The 15,657-nt window shown below is 42.4% G+C and overlaps 1 protein-coding gene across 3 annotated transcripts in view; it reads left to right on the top strand.

Annotated features, from left to right (window-relative positions):
* Positions 1-15,657, top strand: part of DHRS3 (dehydrogenase/reductase (SDR family) member 3) — a 124,951-nt gene that overhangs the window by 93,835 nt on the left and 15,459 nt on the right. For 2 of the 3 annotated variants that reach the window (XM_014941412.1, XM_014941413.1), the window contains exon 5: positions 1,947-2,442. In XM_014941412.1, the coding sequence (XP_014796898.1) occupies positions 2,248-2,442 (195 nt within the window). In that variant the 5' untranslated portion in view covers positions 1,947-2,247. Of the gene's footprint in view, positions 1-1,213; positions 2,443-15,657 lie in introns of those variants that run through there. The other variant, XR_001411946.1, reaches the window with a different exon arrangement.

Raw genomic sequence — 15,657 nt, 5'->3', positions numbered from 1 at the left:
TCATATTTGGTATGATATTTATGTATGTATGTATTTATGTATGATATAAGTTTTAAATGCGGGTGGCGCTAAAAACTCGGTTGCTCTTCTTTTTGCAAACAAATAACCCCGAGTGCTGTTACCTTATGGCCAGTTAGAACAATGTCTGTTTTCAAAAATACCTGTTTGATTCTGAAGCATAAAATTGAATTTATTTTCTAAGAGATTCAGCTTCCTGACTCACTTCTCGGCTACCTGTGCGTAGGTGCTTAAGCCCATACACTTCATTGAGGTGGTACTTTAGTAACTATGGACGTCGAGAGAAGTTTGAAGAGTGCTTTCAAATCTGTCACTTTTCAGCAATTCTAGTCTTTACCACTAGATGGCTTCCCAGGATAGTGGATACGGATTCAGACCCGAATGGGATTGGATTAATTTGGGTACATTCTTAATGATATATACAGCCATAAGCCTGAAGTTCTTCCCAGCAGAGCTGAGAGGACAGCAATGGGAGGCTGCACCCTTGAGCACCTTTTGCCATCCTCAAAACAACCCTCAAAGTTGGGTTATTCCTGATCGGGGCCGCAATTACAAACCGTGCACCAGCAGCTGAGTTCAAATGTGCAGTTTGATCCTCCTCAGCAATGCTTAATAGGAATAACTGAAAACATCGTTTACCTGCCTAATATTTAACCCTGCAAACCACCACATCGGGGGACCTGGTTGCAATACATTTTGCCCTTTCTCCTGTTACAGCATAGTTTAAAGCGCTATGGAGACCTTCTTGTGTTGCAACTCTGCCCTCATAACTGGGCAAAAAATGTCTTGGAAAAGGAGAGAAAACACCCTTTGTTGTGAGAAAGTGAGTCTCCCTGCTTCGGTCAGAGCTGCCTTTTTTTGCCCCGCACTTAAACCCCCGGTGTCAGCAACATAGGCTCGGAAAATCCATGGGCTGTCACAGTGTCCATAAACCCCCTGGTCCAACGGCAATGGACTGAGGTGATGATCAGCCCGGGCTGGACTCAGCCCTGACCTTGGGGCCGAGAGACCTTTTCCCGTCTTATCTCGGGCGAGCAGATCCTCTGCCCGAGCGCCCTGAGGCAGGGCTGGCTCCCTTAACTCAGCCCTCACCCCGGCTCTTCCTGGAACCGCGTTTCCCCGGGCTCCGGCCGCTCGGTGACACCCCGGGCACGGTGTGGGGTGGCAGGGGCCGGCGGGCTCGGTGACAGTGTGCCCCGGGCACGGTGTGGGGGCGGCGGGGCCCCGGCTGCCAGCCCAGCGAGGCTCCCGGCGAGCCCCGACTCGCCGCCCCGCAGCCCCAGCCCTGCCTGCGAGGGCGAGTTTCTGTGCGGTGGCTGCCGGAGGGCTCCGGGGGAGGGGAGAGCCCGAACCAGCCACTCACAGGAACAGTAGTGAAATCTCCCCAACACTTTAACTGTCAATCAGGCTTAATGGGGTATAAAAACTCCCCAGCGCCGCGGCTGTGATAGGCAGAGAGAGCAATAGGGAGAAATGAGTAAGAGCCAGAGCTGAAATAGTGTACGGCGTAATTCCTGCTCTGTGATCACAGCTCCTCCAAGTGAGAAACCCAGGAGAGGGGGCAGAGAGAGGCGGTTATCAGCTCAACCTTTGCAACCGGCTCAGGACAGAACGTCTATAGATATTTATAGATATTAAAACAAAAACAACAACCTTGCCCTGAATAGAGTCTTTCTTAAAAAGAAGGTCCTGGCAATTCTGTCTTATTTAAGCAATTTCCTGAGTCTAAGAATAGAAATGAGCTGCCTGGAAGGCACTGCAGGCTGAAATTTGGAGACATAGGCTGCTTTATTTTATTTTTCCAAGTATAAAAACCTTCTATTTGGATACTGGATTTTTATGTTGATCTTTGAAGCAGAGGGATATATGGTTACTTTTAATTTTACTTTTTTCTCTCTCTCTTTTAATTTAAAAAAACTGTCTTCCAGTTAAAGAGCAAGGAAACCATTTTACCTGCATGTGACAATCCCAGAGGACACCGATCAAGAAACAGGGGAGTGACTTGATCTTCTGCACTACTTTACTCCTGCCCCATTTTTTTTTTTTTAAGGGGGAGAGAAGGATTTTTCCAGTCCAAGAATCTCTTGCCCCCTAAGTTTTGGAAGGGGGTTGAAGACTTGTCACCCGTCTGGGGGTGCATGAAGGGTATTGGTTTTCTTTCCCTGTTAACTTGGCTTTGTGAAGGGTTGGAAGAGAATTTTGCCTTCCTGACTTGCCTGGAAGAAGAGGATGATTTGGAAATGGCTGGGCGCTTTGCTGCTTTTCCCCGTGCAGATGGTTTATTTGGTGGTGAAGGCTGCTGTGTGCATGGTGCTGCCGCCCAAGCTCCGAGACCTGTCCAGGGAGAACGTGCTCATCACCGGAGGGGGCAGAGGCATCGGCCGCCATCTGGCCAGGGAGTTTGCTAAACGAGGAGCCAGAAAGGTGAGCACCAGCACGGGGGGGACGGGGGGAGGAAGCTCCCACACGGAGGGGACGGGGGGAGGAAGCTCCCACCTGCTGCTCCCCTGGGGAGTCCTCTGACCCAGAGACCCAAAAGCCTTTTCCCTCACCTCTAGGAGGGATTGATGGGATCACTTTGGGAAGGTGAGAGGGGAGAAGGGGCACTCGTTTTGCAAAGCTCTGGCGTGCTGAGCCATTGCGTTGACTTACATTTTCAAAGTTGCCAGCTCCTCCTTCGCTGCATCCCGTCTCCCCATCTCACCTAAGAAAATGTAAAGGTGAGAAAGGGGCCCCCTTCGTGAGTTCTCCTCTGGGGACAAAGGAGAGGTTTTGGCTCCAGCCTGGGTTTCCTGTGGCGGGGAGAGGAGAGCTGTGTGACTGCCATGTGTGAAGCTAGTGCTCACTGGCGTTTCTGTTTACGAGGCTGCTTCCTGGCTGCCGGGACCGTGTGCGAGCAGAGAGAGGGGGCAGCGGCTGCTGGCGCCAGCCCTCCAGGCTGACCCATCTCTGGCTCCCCTTGGGGACAGCCAGGCTGTCACTGCCGTGCCTGTCACCCCAGCGCAGAGGGGCTTGGCTCAGAGAGGGGCAAACGGTGTGTGCAGGAAGGTTCTGGCTCTCCGTCCAAATAATGCATTTTCTCAGGAAAGTGGGGAGAAGGGTTCACTTTCACCCCAGTGGTTTTCCATTTGGAAACTGATTTCTTGTGCTTTCTGCAATCCCCTGTATTTTGCTTTTTGCCAGCCCAGAGCTGCTCCAAGGTAAGATGAATGAGACCCCAGCAAGGAAGAAAAGCACCACATGAGTAGGAGCTGTGAGACTGTTTGCACGTTTCCTTTAGGAAAGAGGGAAAGGGGGAGAGGCTAAGAGACTGGTCTGTCTGCACAGCAGCCCAGAAATGCCCGTGTGGGTGGTGTGTCCATTCTCTAGCTCGGGAACTGGTGGTTTACCTTGAGACTTTGTGTTTTTGTAAGTATAGGTGTCTCCCTATGTGTGAATCAATCAGGAATACAAAACCCACACACACCCTGAAACGAGGCTTGAGATTTAAAGTTCCATCTCTCCCTTTAATGGGTAATGAAAGGGAGGAATTGTGAAATTAGACAGCTGCATAAATACTTCTCCGTGTGAGAGAGGATGAATGGAGAATAAAGAAGACATACAGAATGAGAGGATATTTAAAGAAAAATTTGCATTTAGTTTGGGGTAGTGTTTTGTCAGTTCCTTACACACACACCACAGTTTTCTCTGTGTGGTACAGAGCTATTCTGGCACACAACTCAGAGGTGTAAAATATGTCAGCATTGAACTTTGATGTTTGTATATGCTTGTGTTTAAACATTGTGTTGAGATTTACAAATTCTTGGAGGCAGAGCAAACAAGTTGACTGACCTTTGGACCCAAGCAATTTGCTGGAAGTGTATTTATATTATCTGTTAGAACACCATGCTTCATTATTTATTTATTTAGGCTGGCTGGTTGCTATGCGAAGCTCTGCTATTGAAGTACTACCATTTCTCCAGCTAATTGGAGAGCTGCTCAGCTGCGGTTCAGCTGGGAGCAGAACAATGGCACTCGGTTCTGCTGAACCAGGTGACAAGGGCCAAAAGGAGAAGGAGCCATTTAGGATACAGAGCTGAGGATGAAATGACTATAAACAGATATTGCCTGTAGTTCATTTGTACGTCACATAAAATCTCGACATATCTTAGAAGGAAAGAATCAAAATTGTTGGGAACCCTTGTACTTGCCTCATACGACGTTGTGAAATGCTGTGTGGGTGCTAGTTATTGTTTAGAACTTTGAGGGGTTTTGCCTCACAGGGTTTTTTCATGTCTGTCACCAAGGTGCTTCGGTTTTTGCTTTTACTGAATTTGAAGTAGCTTCTCCTTTCAGCTATGTCATGGCTCTCCAGTCAGTCAAATATGGCACTCATCAAGCTCTGATCCCCTCTGGTAGCAGCACTGCCTTTTGCCTTTGGTGGTGGCACATTTGCCCTGCAACACTCGAGCAGCTTATTCTTCTCTTCCTTCACATTCTTAATGGCAATTTTACCCAGATGTGGTAGTGTCCATTCCCTTTGCTGCGAGATGTCATTTCTTTCCTGCCTTCTGTGCTCAACATAACTTTGTGGACTGTAATGCCATTTCCATGCAGAATGCCAGACCTCTGTTTGGCACCACTCTTCGATTTTATGCTTTGCCTCAGACAACCAAAAAGCAACGGAAGAGACTTGAAGGGGCGAGTTGTCTTTCAATAAGGCTTGTGAAAATTAACTGTTCTATTTTTCTATTGTCTTCTTATGCAGTTAACCATTTTACAATGATATGCAAAGCTTGATTTATTGATCATAATTAATAATTTATAACAGATTCTGATTATCAGATGGTGTAGTCACAATATTCCAAGTTTAGAACCACACTTCCACCAAAGGCGTGAAATTCGGAGGCCAAGCACAGTGTTACATAGAGGAGAAAGGAAGCAGTAACATATTGATCCAGATTCTAATAGTGGGGGTGCAGCATATCTTGAAAAAATCATCACAGCGCTTGCGCACACAGACATAGTGGCGGAGTTTTGGAGGTAGGCGGCGATATATAACCATATTTTTGAGATTAGAATCTTTTGAAAGATAGGTTAGTTGAGACTGTAGCATATGACATTTCCTCTGATAATTAGACTGGATTGGATTTCATCTTACACTGAGTTCAGAGGCTGGTTTTGTTAATCACAAATGAGATGTGTCTGAGCAGTAAGGTGACAAGTGTTGTATCTCACTAAGATTGTGAATTGTCACATCTGCAACTTTTTTACCTTAAAATTTGATCTTGCATTTAAAGCTATGAAGATGACAAGAAATCAATCGAGAAAGGGTTTATGCAAATGGAAATACAGTGTCTTCTGCTCTATAGATGAGGATGAAGACCGAAATTCTCAATCCAACGGAATGGAAGTCTCTTGGGCGTGATCGTGTAAATCCATCCTGATTCCCATTCTCTATGCCCATTCTTTTACACCCATTGTGCCTCGGATATGACTTGGACAAATAAGCACCGTTTCCTTCTAAGGTGATGTTTCTTTTCTCACGGTTGTTTATTGGCCTCTCTGATGAAATGGCCAATAAGGAGACAAAGTGGTGTCAGAGGTGCATGTCTTCTAGTTTTTCCAGTTAAGGCTACCAGTGATTTTTAGGCAAAGAGACTCTAATCACTAGATCATCCCTGTTCAATGTACGCTAGGAGGTCAAAGGATCCATCTGCATTTTTACTTTTGGGTAGAAGTTTTCAAAAACTACTTGGTGGTGGGAGGAATTGTGTATTTAATGCTTCCTGTAGCGCTTCAGGAAAAAAATTAAAGCTTGTAAATATGCTGGATGCAGAGAAAGAGTGGTTTACAGATGACACTGGACATGTTAGTGTTATTATGAGGGATGAATAGCATTGAAATTTCTCCGGAAGTACTCGAGTATTGTAATTCAACTGTCATGCTGTTCCCCAGAGATGTGTCCAGATTCAGAAGTGCCGGCTGAGAGTTACTTTGCTGTGGCTGAATTGCTGGAGAAATGGACTTTTTTGCTTTCAGTTCCTTCTTGGTTGCTCGCAAAGTTCAAAATTTCCACTATTGTTGGCTTTAACTCTTGAGAATTTTGACTACCCTTCAAAAGTATTTGACCAATAGAGCATCACCTCTGCCTCAGTAGCTTTGTTAAGGCTTTTAGCTTTTGATATTCTGTGGTTAGCCAAAACCGCAGAGTATATCTGGGTTAATGAAAAGGGAGAATGAGTTATTTTTATGAGTTTATGATTTAATGCCTATGAAATAAAAAGCCACTTCCAAACCCTAATGGGTGTTTTGCAAAGACTATACTGTATAATGAAGTTAATATTGGGAGGACTGGCCCCTTTGAACAATATTTCTTGTGTGGAAGAACAGCCCTCTACAGATGTGAGTAGTCCAGGGGGTGCAGGGGCTGAATGGGTTCATTCACTGCTGGTGAGACTTGGAAAATGCTTCTGGTTTCCTCCAAGCCATTTGCTTTTCCTACAGCATTTTCTATTACAGTGCCCTTGCCAGAGAGTTGTCAGCCCTGGTTTTGATGATTTCCAGTGATGAAGTTTTGATTTGTATGTGTTTTGTATAAGTCATTTGTATATCTTGCTCTTATTTAGGTTTTCTTTTAGGATATTTCCTTGATGTCTAAAAATTTTCCTTGTAATTTCAATTTACTTTGTTCACACATTATTTAATCTGGGGTCAAATTGAACAGGAGAGAGATGCTTGGTTCTTAGGCATTCTGGATTATTAAATAAATTAAAACCTAATAGAAGTAATTGAAAAAGATATAATTATATAATAGAAACAGATTATCCAACTCTAGTATATAATTTAGTCTTCAAGGTTATCTGACAGTGACTTTTGCAGAGTTTCTTAGGCCTTTCCTGTTGGGAGACTGGTCAAAAGCCATTGATTTTCATTAGGTTTTTTATTAACACTGAGGGGCCTGTGCTCAGAAATCAGCAATATGAATCTCCAGTAGCATCTGCAAGGGATCTTATACAGCAGTGCTTTTCTAGTGTTCCTTTGTGGTCATTCCTGTGATCTGTTTCTTTCCAAGTACCTATATTTTGCTTTCCAATTTTGCTTTTGGATTTGTTGTGTTTGGGTTTTTCCCCCCTCCAGGTAATAAGAAATGGGGGGAGGAAGGGGCAGGGAGGAAGGGAGGAGGAGTGTACAAGCCCCCACTGCTGCTGACACCCAGAGCCCGTGTCCCTCCATGTCCCTCTGAATCTAACAGAACTGAAAACCTCAGAGGAATTGCAGGTGCTTGAGAGCTGTGTTTAATTGGAGAGTTTTGGCTGAGTGAGATTTTAGGCTATAAATTCTGTTTAGGTTGAGAGCATTGCAGAGAGGTTATGTAAAAAATGGCGACAGGTCTTAGAATTTAGCCTTGTATTCCCAGTAATGGAAAATTTGGCAGGTTTTGAAATGAGTTTCTACAATGGCATGCTCCTCCCACGTTACCTACACAAACTGACTCTGTAGTTCTATGAGTATTTCACTTTGGTCTTTATGAATCATGTTGACATATTATTGTCCTGGTTTGTATGAATTAGTATGTACCTTTTGAAAACTTCTTTACAACATATACCAATGCTGTATGATAAAAGATTAACTGCACTGGGACTAGAGCTGGAAATGAAATTATTATTAATCTCCTGAAGTGAGGGCAAAATACTGAGACTGATGTTAAAGTCATTCAGAGCTTTGACCTTTTTTAAGGTGTAGGGCAAAAGTTGTTAGTATTTCATATGCATTTCAGTAAGAGTTCTTAATCTAAAATGTCTTCTAAAATATTGGTCATTCTCAAACATTCATCTCTGATTTCACTTTCAGAACCTGTAGAATATTCTGACCAAACTGTATCTTGCCTGAAGAACCTGACATCACATTTTTAATACACAGGAACATTAATCTGCCACAGAGTTCCACCCAGATGGGCTGCAGTGTTCCAAACCTGAAAACATTTCTTTTGTCATGCAGGAAGGTGTACAATTTCTGACGATGTGCTGGGAGAGCAGGGAAGGGATGAGATAGCACACCTTCCCTCCTGCCTGCTCTGTCAGGTTTCTCATCCCCTGCGGCTGGGCCAGGCATCAAGAAGACACTTGTATTCTGCAAGTAATAACTGATTTCTGAGTATCTTGCAATTCACTCCCAGTTCAGAACATGAATAGACCTGATCTGGCCACCCCAGAGGAGATCAGTTCTGATATAAGGAAAAGTGCTGATTTTCAATTACATAATTTCAGAGCTGAGAGGAACTGGTTTTCCACAGAGTATGATTAATCACCATGGGCTTGTTCTTAACAGGCACCATGATCCAACAGAATGAAATCATAAGGCCTTTAAAATTATGTTTATAAAAGAAATGGACACAGTTCTGCTGTACTTTACCCAAGGCAAATGCAGTACGTAAATGTACTGCACAGACAGATGTGGGGTTGACCTGGTGTATGATAATTTTAAAAAGGCTCAGTGTACATTTTACATATATATTTTTAGATCCCAGCACTAAGACAGTGTTGTCAAGAGAGCATCTGTCCCCATCCAGAATGCTGTCTGTGTCCTGTGGAGGTACCAGGATGACGTGTAGGCCATGGATTCTCTGGGTTTCTCTGTAGTAATTTAGCAAGGCAAATAAGTCAGTGCCCATTCTGAAAAGGCAATCTGCCATGTCTCAAAATGAAAAGGACTTTTTTTTTCCTTTCCTAAAAGGAAATTTTGCATTTTCTATGTTGTAGATATTTTAGTATAATGAGAATATTTACCCACAGTGCAAATATCAGCTTCTAGGTAATCTCTCCTGTCATGTGTGTGATTGAAGAAAAAAAGATAAAAACTCAACAGTTTCAGGCATATTTTTAATGATGGTTACTTTAATCTTATTTAAATTTAAGCACTTAATCTTACAGCAAACTCTTAGAGCATGTCATAACTTAACAGCAACCAGAAGTACATGAAAAGAATTGGGGAGTGAGTGTTTTTCCATGTCATGCAAAATAATACATTAATTTGGAACTTTTGGTAAACTGTGAGAGCATAGATTCGATTGAGTCGCTTTATGGTCTCTAGAAAGGCTCTCTTTCTATAAAGGTTATATACCGGCAGCAACTTTATTTAATGGCTTCCTGCTGGCAGCTCCCTTCCTCGTTGATTGGATTTAAGGCTGGGCAGAAGAGCCCTTGTGTGAAGTCCTGGGCTGTGATGGCACCGAGCCCGTTGTGGTGCAGGTGCCAGGGCCAGCCGTTCCGTGACACGCAGCCAGTGTCACTGCTTGGCAAGCGCCGCCGAACCCACCCGCTGTCAGATCTGCTGGGCCTGTGCAGCAGCGTTCCGGCTGCAGCCCTTCTAACTGCTAATTCAGAACATACCTGTCTTTTGTTACTGACTGTGTTGTAAGGAGAATAAATAATGTTAACAAGAAGTGGAGCTCGCAGAGTAACAGGCTTGTCATCTCGCATCAGGGTACAGTGATGTCATGTGAAAATATTGTCCCAGTGAGACCGTGCTGTGTTGGCACATCAAAATCCAGCACTTTAAAAAATGCTTAAAACTGGCATCAAGATAATTAAATGAGGCTTCCCACAAAATATAAGGACTGTGTCCTTGCTGTAAGAAATCTTGAGGTAAGTTTTAAAGATGAAACCCACTCATGCACCAGAAATTATTTACCATAAAGATGCCAAATGTGCTGTATAAGGACAACAGAAAAAGAGGATGCCTCCCTCAGGATTACAATATACAAATAAACCAAAAGGCAACAGCTGAATACAAACACAGCAGTCTGTACTGATGGGGGCTGTAAAGCAAGTGACTTCAGCACCACTCATTTAACTATTTTTAAGTTTTTGGAAAGGCATCACAGCAATGGAAGTTTTAAGGTGGGATCTGAAGAGCAACAATAAAGAATTTTGGGGAGTGTTTACAGAGGTACAGACAGTGTGGTAGAAAACACAGAGATTTTCCCAAATTACTGCTGGGAGGTAAAGGCTGCAATGGGAGCTGTGATGCTAAAGGAAGCATGATTGGTAACATGGGGATAGTGGTCTTGAAAGTGAATCCAGAAGGTTAGATGTGGAAAGCTTGAAGAGGAGACAGTGAAGTTTAAAAGGAGAGTTGACTTGGTCAAAGCATTAGACCAGGGGGTCAAAGCATTAGACCATCTTGAGCAGGGGGGATGGACCAGATGATTCCAGAGGTCCTGTCCAGCCTCAGCCCCTCTGTGATTCTGTGATTGTAGTCTTATTTGTACCAAAGAAAGGAAAAAGGCTGTTTTTCTGAAATTCATGGCTGACAAGATGATTTTGGTCTATGATGTGTCACCGTACTTATCTGAAGTGATTCATCCCTATTTTATTAGGTGGTTTCATCACCTACAGCGACGTGTAAACGTGCTGCTGTGCATCTCTCTTGCATTTATGTCATGAGTCTGTCATCCGAAGCACTGACATTTACAGGTAGTTTTTACTGTGTTATAAAATGAATTAAAAATGCTGTTGAGCTAATGCCTGATTATACTGCCACAGTAATTTGCTTAAAGAGTGACCATAAGCACCCTGCATACATTTCTAAGCCTTTTGACTAAAAAGTTTAGAAGGAATCAAAGATACTTTGTTTTTTTAAACCCTGCTTTGGAAACCTGTCATGATAGGATGATACTATGCAGTGGACATTAAAAATATGAAGGAGGAACTTAGAGTAAATAGACTCTGAATTGCATTCCTCAAACAGATCAGCAACATTCAAAGAGATCATACACAATGTTAGTATATCATGAACTGGCAGATTTTACGTCATATTACCATAGCCAAGACCAGGAACTTAGAGTAACTTGAGAGGTGTGCAAGTATTATGACAAATTTTCCAAGAAAACAGCTGGAACAAATTGTTGATGGTGGTGAACTCCACAGAAGAAGCCAGTTAATTCTACAGGAACTATGGGGAGAAGAAAAAAAGACAACAGTTCTGTTTATTTCCTTCCCATGAAATTGGCCGAGGGTGTAGAAGTTCTGTATCTTTCCATTTCTATTTGGAAATGTCAGCTAATGATTATTGATTTTGAGTGTTTGTTTTAAAAACCATTAACAAATGATGATCAGTTGTTAATGTTCATTTTTCACTTTGATTTCTGGAGTGAATTGAAGACACAAGTCTAATACCATTCCTGCTTTAAGGTCCTGTGTAGGAAAGGGAGACAAAAGCAAAAATCTTAAAGACAGAGAACGACAGCCAAAGAGCTGACCACCGAGAGAGAACAAGCTCTGGAATTTTCAAACCTGTGGGCTTATCAGGAATATAAAGCAGAAATTATTAGAGAGATCTTTATAGCTGGGCCTAGGCTCTGTTCTTCAAAGCATTGTGTCAACATGCTGAAGAGTTGAACAAGTCAGACCCAGGCACTGCCAGATCCATTGGCTGATAACACTGACGCCAGCAGAAAAGGGTCAAATACATGTTGTTTGACCTTTATCCCAGTGGGGATTAAATTGATTCTAATTAATGGAGTTGGGAATAGATGGGTACCTTGGCAGAGTTTGTAACTAATTTAAATTGTTCATCCTATTAGTTTAGCCATAAACTATGCGTAATTACAAAAGGATTTTGTGGACAGGCCTTATGTTGCCACCTTCTTAATTACAATTTATTGAATACAGCGCTACAGAGCTTACTTGTTTTGACTAACATAGGGATTTCTGTTGTCTGAGCAAATGTGTCAGTGCGCCACTTCCAGCACTAAAACAGTGTTTGAAAACACAAATGCAGATCTGCTGAAATCAGTTTGTCTTCACGTATGGGACTAGGAGATAAATCTGGCTCTCAGTACACAATCAGTGGCACTTGTACCTCTGAGCACACTTAAACAACTTAAAATTATTGAGGTAGTATATATAATATTTTGAGGTGGTATAAAAATGATGCCTGGAAGCATTCTGGGCTGTGATTATCCTGTAGTATGACGTATTTTTAGCCACAGGTTAGAAAGAGTCTCTATAAAGGTGAGGTGCAGTTGGTATGACCTGGCTAATGTATTTCATCCCTTATCTACATGAAACAGCCATTTAAAATAGGTGCAAATGGAGTTCCAGCCTGACTTCTCATTCACTCAGTGGTCCTTCTGGGCAGCACAGGTACCAGCTTGCACCAGTTTGTATCAACTGGTAGCGTTTGTCTTTTAGATACATCCTCTTTCCCATTAAGTCCTGGACTGAAACTGCTCACTACATTTCTATTAGTGCCAACTTGTATCAGACAGTGAAAACTTCAGGCACTGAAGAAAATCTTATTTCAGTGTTTTTTAGAAGGTTCACTATGCAGCAAATGTCTCCTGTATAGCTAGGCCTTTGTTAACAAATCAGGAGCTACGACACAAAACAAACATGATCTTTTAAGTAATTGTAATTGTTTTTTCGTTCTGTTTGCCCTTTGAATCACTGGGTACACCCAAGTTACATGTTCAAGATTTTATTCATGTCAGAGGAGCGGACAAGCTCGCACCGCTTTAACCGAATGCAGAAATTGTTAGATAATCTCTTCACTCTGGGTGCTGGTCCTTAAGAAAAACCTCAAATATACTAGACTTAAAATAAATTAATGGGAGGGGAAGATACTGTTATAAAGACACTGTGCAGTTCACCTTTCCGTGCCCTTAAAAAGAATGGCTCAACAATAACAGTTGACAATCAGGTATTTGCTACATGAAGATTAAATTAGTGTTTGTCTTAGATCTGTCATTTTAATCTCCTTGCTCGTAGTAAACAGAGACACCTTGTCTGTCCCATCAGCACATTCACTGGGCGAGACTTGGCCGCAGTAGTTTGGAGAGGGAATGGGAAATCCTGACACCCGCTTTCAGCAGCTTGGCTTTGTGTTGACTACACACTCAAATTCCCTGTGCCCTACCTCCTAAAAAAAACCCTTACCAGTGAGGACAAAGCTCAGTTTACTGCCTTAAAGAGAAGAGGTCATGCTTCCAAGTAGAATATTAAAGACATCCAGCTGGTACAAATACTTCTTTCCCAAAGTGGTAATAGAGCAGGGCTGGCTCTGACCACAGTGAGCTGTCAGAAATGATGTAAGAACATTTCCAAGCCTCTTGGGAAACACGGGAGTCCTGTCTCGCTGAGCTGAGTTATTTGATTTTGGGTTTTGAGATATGCTGATTGTGCAATGTTGTAGAGCATTCTTTGTGTTGCTTGTTATTTGACTTTAATCCAGGCCCCTTAGAGACTATTGTCTATGTTGTGTTTATATTTGAATGTGAGCTTTATGGAAGCAAGAGCTTTGCCTCTTTAAAAGCAAAACGTGTAGCTATCAAAGGGGGTTTTCAGGGTTTCATTCCCTAGATGATGATGTCCAACTGTTGCGGAGTGCTCTAGGACACCTTCAATGCTGCAGGGGCGGGTGGGTGTACGCAGAAGTGTGTGGGTACGTGTGTGTGTGTGTGCAGGGATCTGGCACCTTGCGGCTCCTGCACAGCGCCGGGTTCAGCCCTGGGTCAGCCAGCTCTAACCACATCCCTACACTTGTTTACTGCTCGCACAGAGGAAGCTGATGGGTCTGACCACTGTCATCACCTGATGTTAGTCCAGCGTCTCTGCAACTCCAGAAATTTAGAAAAGCATCTTACGTCTTACATTGATTTTACTTTCTCTTCCTGAGTTGAAAGGGAAAATAAAAGACAGAAAATCCTTATCCATTGAAGTTATATTACAAGAACAGTAATTGTTGGTCTGTACCAATTATTTTGTGTAACTATAAATATTTTTTAGTGGAAGCAAAGATTGTTCTACAGCGAATGCGAGTCAAACCGAAAATAGACCTATTTTTAGGGCTAAATTTCACACACTTCTATGAAGTAGTTTACAGATCCCCAGTGCTCTGCTGGTCGGGAGGAAACCCTTATTGCATAGAGCTGTGCTTGTTACTGACTTTGAACACATTATGGAATTATTGTGCCTTAATGTTATAGTACTTCCCCCTCAGCTAAATCTTAGTTACTGACCAGGTTAGTTTATTTCACTGGAACTGTGACTGAGCAATATGCTAGAGCTGGATTTGTGATTGCCTGACCAGTCCCTCTAGTTCAAATAAGTATCATTGTAACAGAATCCAGTTAGAATTGACCATTTCTGGATAAAAATAATTATCATACATTTCATTTTACATTTAGATATCGTCTTATTTAACTAGAGCTGTGCTGCTTCTCACATTTTTTATAAGCAGGGTAGCTACTCCATCCTAACAGTGTGTTGAAGAAAATGGTATCATCAGTGAAAGACCCTTTCTTGCTGTACCCCTTTGGGGGATGCGTGTTCTAGGAGCTTTCAATCCTCCCATTCCCGTCCTCCTCCTTTGACTTAATGGGCTGAGAGTTAAATGTGTCCTGAAAACTGTCATTTGTACAACAGATGAATAGATTGTAGAAGTGCTGCCCTGTTGCATAGCAACAGCCACCATTAAAAAATAACATCTTGAAATGTACATAAAAAGATAGGAAAACAATTAAGCATTTAAATATTGAAGCTTTCTTCAAGGCAGTATCCTTTATTTCTTTGACTAAAATGCTTATAAGAAAAGCTCCTTTTGACAGCTTTTAGATGGTTTTAAAATGGTAGCGATTCTCTTTTGCTGGAGGCAGAGAAAGGAGGCTTGTAGGGGAGCTCGTCTGGAGCTGTTGTTAGTGTTCGGTTTATACACAAATTTAATGTAGGCTATTTTAACTCCCAGTACTTCTCCAGTAGCCTCATGGGAGAAATTATTTTTTCAGTCAAGAGCTACATCACATTATGCACGTGGATGATCTGGAGCATATTTTAGGCCTTTCTGGAGGGCACTTTATAATGACAGCATTAGAAATGTTTTTCATCCTTAGGTTTCCATGTCTGTTTTTGTTGCAGGCTGCCTTCCAGTTTAACAAACTGAAACACTTTCCCTACTCATCCTTTTCTGTGATGTTCCTACAGGGGCTGGGGTTGTCTGTCCTCCTGTGTCTTCTTCTGCCTTGTGAACGTCCCTTATGCCTTTCCTTATTTATCAGAGCTTCTATACATTTGCTATTTTGTCCACCTTATTTTTGGATTCTGCTGATGTGACAGTACAGTGAAATGCAAAGTCCCCTGGACTGGTAACTGGACTACAATGACTTACCTCGCATCTACATCACAACGTGGAGTAAACTTAGCTCCAGTTCACAGAGCGGTGATCGTAGGTTGCTACCAAAGTTCAGAGCAGGTCCAGCATCAGGAGGCTAATTAGGTGACCTCTGAGTAGAGCATCTCCTTGATAAAATTTTATTTGTTATTTTTTATAGAGCTTGTAGTGGAATTTTATATAGTCTCCAAAATAATTAAAGTGCTGATGAAATACTCATAATGGTTTAGCTTAAAGCAAAACTGAAAATGTTCTGAATTAAAACTGACATTTTTTTACTCTGAACTGGCAATCCAGCGTAATTGATAGTTTTGTAAGCTATAAGGGAACAAGCCATAGGAGTCTCCAAGTGCTCTCAGAGGTGGTGATGCAGTGACCAGCCTTCTCCACTAGAAGTTAAAACCACTCAGCGTTTTAAGATTAGGCACTCTGTTACAAAAATCAGCTCAAAAATATAAAGGCAAACTCTAAAAAATAATTCAGTTCTAT

This window comes from Calidris pugnax, unplaced genomic scaffold (genome assembly GCF_001431845.1).
Source record: "Calidris pugnax isolate Ruff unplaced genomic scaffold, ASM143184v1 scaffold82, whole genome shotgun sequence".
NCBI classification, from domain to species: Eukaryota; Metazoa; Chordata; class Aves; order Charadriiformes; family Scolopacidae; genus Calidris; species Calidris pugnax.
The sequence above is the reverse complement of the archived record's forward strand: the minus strand, read 5'-3'. Positions and strand labels throughout refer to the sequence as shown.